At 40.0% G+C, this 10,951-nt stretch overlaps 1 protein-coding gene across 1 annotated transcript in view; it reads right to left on the bottom strand.

The window, feature by feature from the left end:
* The window catches only part of adamts9 (ADAM metallopeptidase with thrombospondin type 1 motif, 9), a gene marked incomplete in the record, with an annotated part of 62,562 nt that overhangs the window by 37,944 nt on the left and 13,667 nt on the right, over positions 1–10,951 (bottom strand). Inside the window, 11 exon segments of the mRNA XM_014009865.1 lie at positions 1,240–1,401; positions 3,192–3,356; positions 3,449–3,659; positions 4,658–4,784; positions 5,763–5,892; positions 6,093–6,259; positions 8,076–8,171; positions 8,339–8,456; positions 9,055–9,191; positions 9,322–9,503; positions 10,104–10,249. Of these exon segments, the coding sequence (XP_013865319.1) occupies positions 1,240–1,401; positions 3,192–3,356; positions 3,449–3,659; positions 4,658–4,784; positions 5,763–5,892; positions 6,093–6,259; positions 8,076–8,171; positions 8,339–8,456; positions 9,055–9,191; positions 9,322–9,503; positions 10,104–10,249 (1,641 nt within the window).

Genomic DNA, 10,951 nt, shown 5'->3' with positions numbered 1-10,951 from the left:
CAGTGTTTGTACCACGAGGAAAAGTATGTGTATCTGTGTTTGTGGGGTGGATTTATAGAATGGCTTAAAGGAGACATGTCCTGCTTTTAAATTCTTCTTTTTAACATTGAAATCATTCAGTTGGGGTCTATACAAAGTGGAACTGCARTGCTTTGGTCTGAATTCCTCCTTACTGTAACTCCACAAGCCCCTCTTTTACCCCCTTTCTGAGGTGTCTCAGATCAACTCGTTTTGAGGCTGTCTCTTTAAATCAACTAATTAAATTAATTAATTAAAAGAAGCCAACAACAATATCAACAACTTGTCCTTCCAGACTTACATTTTGGAGCCAGAGTCTGACCCAGAGTCAGAGGATAATGAAGACGACCAAACTGCAGTTGGTATGCCCAATCCGTCTCAAATAATTTGACAYRATAGTTCMRAAAATGTCATAGAAAATAGAGAAAACTGAACAAGTTGAAAAACATGACCCAAGCAGAATATAAAGATATTGTCACAGCACCAGGAGAGACTAAATTCAACTTTTCTGCACTCCTAGAGACTCCATATACACAACAAAATGTATTTAATGGCTTAAAAAGTGGATTTTGCATTTGTGACTGTGTTTCAACCTTTAAAACGTAAACAGGTTTCAAGACATAACAAGTAAAAAATCTGGTCATACAAGTCAATAAAAAAATATGAATAAAAGAATGAACAAATGACTCAATGTATTTACACAGCAGGTATAAAACCAACAGTGTTGACCAAAGTGCCTCACAAGGAGGGAAAAACATAAATTACAAGAAAAAAAGGCTAAAAACAGATCAACTAACTCAATTCCAAATTGTAACTCAAACCATACTTTTAATTAAAAGCCAGTGTATAAAGGTGAGTTTTCAGGCAGGATTTAAAAGACTCAACAGACTCTGTAGTACAAATCCCGAGAGGCAAAAGCCAGATCCCCTCTACTTTTTAGTTCTCTTTCAAAATACTTAATTTCAAACTCCAGCTGGAACAAGACCAGTGTGAAAACAGTTTCCCGTTCAATTCAAACAAACGCTTCACCAGTTTGACCCAGTGAGTGTCTAATGTAAACGTCAAGCAGGTGTATTTGCAGGCATCTAGAATGCATTAGGTGTTAAACTTTATCAATCAGCTTTCATACTGACTGAAAATAAAAAAAAAATTAATTCAAACCTTGAAAAAATACTGTGTCTGCTGTGTACTAAAAATACTGAAAACACAGAGTTGACTCACTTGTCCCCACGGTCCAACTTGCCAAGACGCACACTCTTGTTGTTGGCACGTCTGAACCGACTCGGGTTTGGACGAGCCACAGAAGTGATCRTCTAGACGCTCCTCGCCAAACTGACACCACATCTGGCGGTGCTTGTAGCCTTTCCCGCACGTTACAAGGCACTGAAAAACAAACGTTTCACCTTATATAGGCGTACACAGTGAATTTATTTAGGTTCATTTATGTCGACTAAGGATAAAAGACCAAAACATCATTTCCGGATTTAATGTTTGCAACTTAAAAGCAAATCATTGTGTTAAAAGAGTAAAACCCCGGAGCTGCAGTGACTTATCTATAAGCACACATATTTATATGGTGCTTTGGCAGAAACACATGGGAGATCTGAAAAATGTCTGGAATGCAGCCCACAGTTCTGCAAGCTCCTTGCTCTACAATGTGTAAACTGTGCAGTACAGTAATCACCGCTCTCCCAACACTCATTTGTAGTGAAGGGAGGTGAACAACGTTCGGAGAACCAGAATTATTTGTGAGCTATAATCAGCTCCAAAAAAGAGAAAAAGAAATAGCAGTAACAGACAAGAATTCTCTGCAGCACCAATTAAATTTCCAAGTTATCTTGCTTACAGATGAACATATAAACACAAGTCTTATGTAACGGTATTAAAATGCTAAATAGAAAAGTCTTTCCAAAAATGTGTTGCACGCACCACATTTAACTGGAAACTACGTTATGCTATTGCTCAAAATGGACCTAAATGCAGACAGAGGGTGACGGGATCCAATAGAAATATTTTTAATAACAAACACAGGTTAGAAGGATAAAAGACAAGTTGATGAGATGCAAAAAAAGTAAACGTGAAATTTGATAACATGTTAAGAAAAATGGAGGAGTAAAATATTTGCAAAGGCGATAACAGAGTGAAAACAGGTGTGCTGATTACTGATGAGTAACAGGTGTGAGAGGAGATGGAAGAAAAGACAATGAGACAAACAGCAATGAGTAAAATATACAAGAACAGAAAAAACTACAAGTACAATCTGACAAATCCTAAAACAAAAACAAAGAACAAAACAAAAGCCCCCCCCCCCCCCCCCCCACACACACACACCCTCAAAAAAAAATCCATTTATTGAGACTGAAGTACTTGTTCTTTGCTTTAAAAAAACTGGTATAGGGACACCCCTATTCAATATATTAAACTCCAAAGGTGGTTACTTTTTGAAAGCTTCATTAAAGAAGACATGTTTTTAAATCCTTCTTTCTCACTTTTAAATCATTCAGTTGGKGTCTTTATGAAGTGGAACTGCATTGCTTTGGTCTGAATTCCTCCTTATTGTAACTCCACAAGCCCCTCTTTCACCCCTTTTCTGAGGTGTGTCTCAGATCAACTCATTTTGATGCTGTCTCTTTAAAKCAAAACAAGGCTCTTCACAACACGATAAATGTTTTTTTTTTTCCAAAATCTGTCCACTGTTTCATGAGATAATTTACTCTTAATTGTGAATTAAAATATATATCTTGTGCAATTTGATAGTGCTTTGAATGTTAGGAATATGTCTCAGTACTACAGAAAATTTTAGCCCAATGTCAATAAAAACTATCGAGTTGTAACCATTGATTTTGCTTGCTAAAGTTTATTAGTTGTTTCAACCATGTTGACTTGATTTGACCCCAAAGCTAGTCAGTGTTAGATGTTCATCCAATTACTTTCTGAGAGGTTCATTAAAGTCTGTTCTGTTTATGAGATCATTTTCTAACAGACAGACACACCTTTAATGATGACAAATGACTAACTTAAAACACCCCCATTTTAATTGCAAATGCATTACTTTTGTTACATTCGTGTATTTGCTTTGTCATATTCATATTCATGGCTGCTTACCTGTTTTTAAAACCACCACGTCACAAAACTGTCAAGCAGATGAGAGCAAAGAAAAAACAAGAACTGACCTCGGACCAGTCAGCAGTTTTCCACTGTGGACAGAGAAAATCATTGCAGGACTGGACGGTCAGTTTGTCCCTTTGACTGCACTTGTTCTCGTCGGCGCCGCCTTCAGCTGCCTTTCGACAAACCGCCCCTCGACGCCGAGTGCCCCCATTGCAGCTTTTGGAGCACTGCACAAACAAACACTTGAGCATCAACAAAACTAAAAACTTCAACACGGTCTCATCTCTGCTGAGAAATCTTCTCACTTCTGCAACTGTACCTCTGACCAGGGAGAGTAATCCCAACCGCCGGGGTTACAGTCTCCGTGGCAGCCTTCCTTATCATCAGGTTTGCGCTGACCACTACAGTAGCGGTCGTCGACCTTCTGGATCTTGCCGTCGGCGTGGCTGAACTTGGTGCAGTGTATTTCCAGGGTGCGATATCCRGGGCCACACTGAGCTGTGCACTCGCTTTTACGAGCCACGTGCCACCTGAGTCAGGTAATAAATCAGATCTGATGTTTTACAGCAGCCAAGTTTATTAAAGGGATCCCTGATTAGTTGTAACATTAGACTTTATTTGATAAACTTATATTTTAACTGTAAAATAAAGACTGTTTGTGCATTTAAAAATATATTTTAACATGGATGGAGCCATTTTATTTACATGCAAAGCATTCTGGGTAAATGACGACGTGGGTAGGTCATTTGTGCGGTGCTGCTATCAATCTATATCCACCCTGAAGGATAATCTTGGCAAATATCTGATGATCGGCTCTTTTAAATGAAACCAGAGAGCGTTGACAGAGAGGAGAAGGTAGAAATGACTCAGTCTGTAACTGAAAATATGGATGGAGGACAACAGAGCTGCTTCATGGAAGAAGAACCTCAGCTTAGCCTGTTAGCCTTTGCACTAGGGCCGACGCTATATTGCCTTACATGTATTAACTCGGCGCTGACACGACAAACTAAACTGAGCTAAACTGAGGTGCTCCATCCATATTTTCAGTTGCAGCTGAGTCATTTTTGTGTTCCCCTCTCTGTCATGTTTCTTCTCAGGAGGACCTCAGTGACGAGAGGARAATGTGTAGCGCTGAGCTAATACATATATTTGGTGATGGCATCGGGGCTATATTTTCAGTTACAGGCTGAGTCATTTCTACCTTCTCCTCTCTTCATGGTGGATATGACTCACTAGCAGCCTCGCACCAAGGACCTATCCATCATTTACCCAGAATGCTTTGCGTGTAAATAAAATGGCCCCGTCCGTGTAATACATTTTTAAAATTTTAGTTTAAAAATAATAAAAAATGAACAGCCTACTGTATTTTTACAGTCTTTATTTTACAGTTAAAATATATGTTTATTAAATAAAGTCCAATGTTACAACTAATCATGGATCCCTTTAAAAATACAGTATATATAACACTTATTACTGATAGAATCTCGTTCAAGTAATAAAAGCATTATCTGAGGTAGTTAATACAAACCTGAGTTCACATTCAGTGTTGCAGAGCTCGGTGATGACGGCAGGTCGAGCTGCACCGTGGCACCGCTGGTCCGACACCACCACACTGTCAGACTCCCTGCTGCACAAAATCTTCCGCTTCCGCTCTCCTGAGAAGAAACGAAAATGTCACGTATGGCACAAAGAAATGGCAGTGAAACCTAAAGCAGCAGAACTTTTATGTTCGCAGAAGAATATTGTATGAGATTACTAAACAAGAAATAAWGGTGGCTATTAAAGACCTAAAACARAGAATGAAATTATGAAATTAAATGAATTTAGCCTGACAATATCAACAGTGTTTCTGAACTATCCAMATTTTATCCAAGTTTCCTGGAGGTAAACAATTTCTGTTCTTTGATTCACACAGGGAAATTTCACAAGCTGAATTTCACTTTAAATAACCTAAAATTGCTCTATAGAAGATGTTCCATGAGAAAGTATTTCTTAGATAAATAGATACGACCAAAATCTAAGATAAAAGCAAATGAAACAAACAAACATGGACTCTTCAAGTGTAAACGATTATAAAATGTATTGATTTAAAATTTTAGTGCATTTTCTAAAGGTTAGATTAAATAAAATAAAAAATAAATGCAACAACACTTTGTGCAGAAGTGCACATATGTATAGCTCATGTGGTTTCATGTTACCGAGTTTTGCATTTCAGTGCTATAAGAGCTCAATATGTCCCAGCTGAGGACGCTACATGTGTCAGCTGTGAAGYTCTGCGCTTTCTCTCTGGAATCCTCTGCTGCTTCTTCCAGCAGAGTCGTGTCAAAAAAAAGGGCAGAGAAACAGATTCCTGCGCACAACAAAGTTAAGTCATAACACCTAGCAGGTTTTAGAGTTTACYTGCAATCCACCTCTGCGCGCCCACGCGCTCCGACAAATCCACAGCTAGTGATCTGATGCTATCGTTACATAAAGACGGCACTTATTCTTTTAGTCACAAGTTGCGAAGCTGTTAAATTGCTTTTGTTCCTGACTCTGTCTCCTTCCCTCCATCCCGTCTCGACTCTAACCCCATTTTTGCTTTGACCTTTCCAAACACATCAGTCTGCCAACCACATGTGCCTCCCCCTCACCTTGGCACAGACGACTGCACTCCTGCCAGGGCCCATAAGCGTCCCAGAAGAACTGCTGAGGCTTATCCTCTATGGGGATATTAAAGGAGTACCTGACATCTGGGTTGTAAAGGTTCCCGACAGACAGCACCTGGAAGGAAGGCAGGCAGGGTGAAATCCATTACAGTGGAATTACAGGTGAACAATCCAAGTTTTTCAAATTAAAGCACCATTTTTGAAGATCAACTAAGTATTCACAAATTCATATTCTGTATTGTTTATCATGTCCTTTTTTCTTCTTTTTGTTTTTATTGAATGGGATACAAAGAATACACCTTCAGTGCGGTTTACCTGAACAACGACCTCCTCTTCGATGCGATCAGTGCAGTTGATCCTTTCAACCACGTGATCYGAGCCGCTGTACTCTACGACAGCGTCGCCCACTTTGATTTCCCTTTTGAACATGCTGACCACAAATTCTCCATTCAGCAGGAATTCTCCGCGGCTGTTTGAGACGGCTGCGGGAAGACAGAAACCACGTGAGACCGCGACTGGTGTTGGGCTCAAGCTGGGTTTACTCAACTGCAAGATCGCTCCGAGAAAACTTTGATGTTTAAAACACGAACAAAATGAAGAACCTGAAACTGGGGGGCAGCAGGGAAAGCCTGGACAAACTGTATTTTAAGGCATAAACACAGGAGTCAAACTCAGTTTACTTTTAAAGTCTTTGTTGCAACTTTTGCTTTGCCTTGTTTAGCAACTGAGTTCCTGCAGCCAGTTTTTTAAGACAGAAACTCCCCTAAATGGGTTCTTAAATTTCGTTGGGTGTCCTTTAAAATGGGATCTTTTTTTCCTTTAGTCAATAAGTTTTAGTCTGGCCCTTGCCTTTCTATGCACTTCTGCTCAATTCTAGTTTCCCTTCACTGCTCCGTCTGGGATTTCTCCCATTAACAAGGATTTCGCTGGCAGATTTTTAGCCGGGCCAATCAGAGAAGAGAACGTCAATTTTCTGCACAGTGTCTRCTTGTAGTTTATTTTACCTGGACCAATCAGAGAACAGAAAGTGGAGTTTTGAATGATGTTAATTTTCTGCGCAGTGTCTGCTAGTTACTTTAGCATATGGCAGTGGAGGAAGTGAATGAAGCCAGTCTGTGTTRATAAGGCTTCCAAATTAAATTAAATTTGTCTGACAAAGCAGCAGCTCTCATTTACAGTCGTCTCGTTCGGCTCTGTATATTTCTCCTCTCAGTAGGGTTGTTTACAGCAYACRTGATTTCCTGTTAGCTTCTTAGCATAGCCTCCGTCACAGCAACAACACATACATGCTTCAGCAGAGGCCACGCCTCCTGCAAGAATCACTTCTCTATGCAGCAAGTCCAGACCCTTGTACGAAKCAAAGTGAAGGACARRGTCTGGTTGTAACCAGGCTAAATAAGTTATGCTTGCTCTAAATTCAATATAATATACACATATTAAGATAAAAAAGTAATTGATATTGATAYATGTACTATATGTATTTCATATTTTTCAGCAGTTTGTATTGGTATTTTTATTAAACATTGACCCAGATTGCCTTAAAGCTACAGTTTTTTTTTTCATTTTGCCCCTCCCCTCCCTCTGTGTTACTGAGTTTCACACCCCTGTGCGAAAAATAATCCTCTTTTCCAGAAGAAGTGCCATCGTGGGGCATCCTGTTCTCCTCACCAAGCAGCTCTCGTTGCTCTAATGCGATTATGGAGCTAATTTCCTGCCTTTACCTTCCTGGCCATTTCACACATTACACTAATACGGCTGTCGAAAACAGCAATCATCCTGGGAGAACCCGGACTGCTTAGTGACTACCCTCACACATGCAAAACCACATGGACGCAGTGAAGAGTGACGCGTTTCACAGGTCTAACTTGCTTAAAAACAAAGACTTTGACTTTCTTAATAAAAAGGCAAAAAATTATGTTTTTTACAGATTTGATGTAATGTATTTACAGATTTGAACTGATGTCATTTTGTACAATTTGTTTACTTTCTGATTCAAATGCTTGAYGTTTGAACTTGGTRGACGTACAAATGGTTTAWATGATGAGCTTTTAGCCAATGTTCTGTTTCTATTGGCACCAAACATGTCCATGTTCAACTGACAGATCTTAAGTTAACAAAAGTTAAAAGAAATAGARAACAGGAAATGCTGTTTTGCCCCAGGTGCCGATGGCATGTGGGTCAAGAGGTTACTAAACAGGCAGAGAGAGAGGCACAATGGTAAAAGAAAGGGAGTTTCTTCCTCCAGCTTCAGAGAATGTAAAGAAAATGAAAACACRAGACAAATTTAGTAAATCTCACCGAGGTAGTTGTCATCCTCCGGTTTCCCTGAGTAGCTGTGCTGACGCACATCTATGTTTGTAGCACCACTGGGTATTCGGACTACTTCATTATAGCCTGTGAATACGTTCAGATCATTAACACACCTCTTTCTGTGGCTACACAAACAAATGAGCTCATCAGGGCTGTTTTTTCTGACAAAAACAAATAGAGACGAATGCAATAAGCCTCGTTTATTCAGTCTGTACTGAACGGAGACTGATGGAGTTATAAAAGAAACTCACCGTAGTGTACGATGTTGAAGGTGCCTGCTACTGTTTTGCAGGAAGAGTTATCGCCTCCGCACACGCCACACTTGTCTCGCCTGGCTTTAGAGTTCAGTACATGATCGCAGCCGGCTTGCTGCGCGAGAAAAAAGCAGCAACAGAGGAGGTAATGGTGGAAGGAAATTAAAAACGAATCAAAAATATTTTCATTCATCAGCACAAARGCAGCAGCAATGAAAAGAAACATTCTCTGAATCATTAACATCCTTATTTATAAAAATAAAAAATAAAAAAACATGAAAGAAAAAAATCTAAATGTTTATTATTATTGCTTTTTGACAAAAATCGTGTAAACTTGAATTTAAAAAAACACAAAGCGTTTTAAAATAAACCGCCCCTCCTGCAGAGAAGACATCTTTTGTGTTTTTGTTTTCTGTCTTGTTTTTTTTTTTCTTTTTTTTGGATCAAAGAATAAATTTGCCAGGAGAAAAGCAGCTTAATGAGCAGCAGTTGAATCAAAACTGTGTGTGTGGTTGAGAGGGTACACAGGAAAACCCACAGCTTCTTTTAAGAAGCAGATTGATGAAAGTTTGAGAAAAGTAATGTTGATCATTTGAAAAGACAGTCTGATTCAGCAAAAGACTGAATGAATTAACTATAAGGAAGTGAAAATTGACTCCACACGGTTACAGTCGCTGACAGGAGTGATGATTTGAATCAGTAAGAAGTCTCACCCTGCACAGGCCCTGCACACAGATGTCGTTAGTGTCGGGTCCACATGGCGTGCCATCGATGACCCTGTCCCTGAGCTGATAATAGGCCGTGCTGCCCGCCACTCTGCAGAACAGCTTACACCTGTCCTTCATCAGGACTGAGACGGAGACAAAACAAGAGCAAATCTTTATACAGATCAAATGAAAGGCAAGGCGTTTCATTATGCAGGATTATGAAAGCAAAAAGAGGCTCTTAGTGAGCGAGAGGGGGAAAACAAAAGAACTCACTTCCGCTGTATTTGGGCACCCAGCGAACGTTGGAAGGTAGGCCGTTAATGTTGAAGTGCCTGCCATCAAAAGCAGCGCACTGCTCCTCCCTGAAGTCCTTCTTTTGCTTTGAGCAGGGCTCCGAGTTGCAAGAACGGAACTTCATCCGGCGGCCGACGCAGTACATCCCTCCGTTCCTTGGCCTGAGACAGAAATGATCCAAGTAAGAGGACTGATATTTGCCTCCGTTAGAAACTCTTTCAGTAAGTCTGTTAATTTCCCCTTTAAATGGTGCMACATATGTAAGGAACATGCAGTTCCTGGTCAAATAAAGGATACTACTACTAATATATGAGTGGGATGAGCAAGGTAGCACACATTTCGCTGATGTTCCTGACTCTTGTTTTCAGCTTTTGATACTCCCAGGTGCTGCCAAGCAGGTGCCCAGTATATTCATTTAAGAATCATTGAATCATTGTTACAGCAGAGAAATAATCTACCAAACACAAATTTCCTTACTTTTTCTGCTTTGTATACTGTATTTAGTTACCATTTCCAACTCATTCTCATTACATTTATTTCTTTCATTCAGGATGAMAGGCACTAGTCAGGAAGTGACCGATCCCTGCATTTACCAATAAACATCCTTTTAAGATCTGCAGCAGAGAGCCTGATTGGATGAGCTCTTGCCAAGGAAGGAATCCCCTTTAAAAGGTTTGAGCTGTGGAACAGTGACTTTGGCAGCAGGGATGGAAACACCAGTCGCGGTTGACAACAAAGACACGGACATGCGGAGTACTCACAAGGGCCGGTTGCATTCGCGCATCGCTATCATTATGCCGCCGCCACACGTCCGTGAACAGGTGCCGAAGGGACTCCAAACTCCCCACGCCCCCTCCACAGGCGCGGCGTCACGCTCCCTGGCTATGCACAGGCCGTGTTTGCAGTGCTGCAAGGGTTGAGAGAAATTAAAAACTGTGGTATCTATATCTATACACAATATCTGGCACGAGATCTTCCAGCTCCTTTGACCTTCGACTGCTATCTGGAAGAAATTAGTGAAACAAACTGGAAGAGGAAAAAAACGTGTTTTGCACAGCCGGATGGAAACAATAAGGTCAATAACTCAACTCCATACAAATGATTAKCTTTTATTTTAGGTCTTCAGTGTCGTTCAGTTATGTTTCTACTCTTTTGATTCACCCCCACCCATTCCTGTTCGCAGAAAACCAGATGTKAGTGAGGAAGTTTTGATTCAAAGCTGCCCCGTGAAAGCTGCCTAGAAAGAAAACATGATTCAAAGTCTCACCCGTTGTGTGAACGCCAAAATCGTTGTTTTCCAACCGCACTCAATCCAGAGAAAAGMTCACTTTTTAGCAAATGTTGGTTTATGTTTCTTTATGATGTCCTTTTGTAAATATTATATAAAGTCTCTAATAACAGATTTAATGGCAAGTATTAAACCATTATGAACAAAATTAAAAACATTGCAAGTTGATGGTTTGAGCCTTTTTTCATTGGGGTTCTATGAAACGTTATGAACAATCAATATCTTACCTTTTGTAGGTGTTCTTTCAAAGGACCTGCATTTAGTAAAATAAGTTTTGACATAGACTGATGAGCTAATGCTAATCTGAGCAGAGTCTTTATT

Source organism: Austrofundulus limnaeus, unplaced genomic scaffold (genome assembly GCF_001266775.1).
Source record: "Austrofundulus limnaeus strain Quisiro unplaced genomic scaffold, Austrofundulus_limnaeus-1.0 Scaffold62, whole genome shotgun sequence".
NCBI classification, from domain to species: domain Eukaryota; kingdom Metazoa; phylum Chordata; class Actinopteri; order Cyprinodontiformes; family Rivulidae; genus Austrofundulus; species Austrofundulus limnaeus.
Note: the sequence above shows the minus strand (reverse complement) of the source record. Positions and strands in the feature narration are given on the sequence as shown.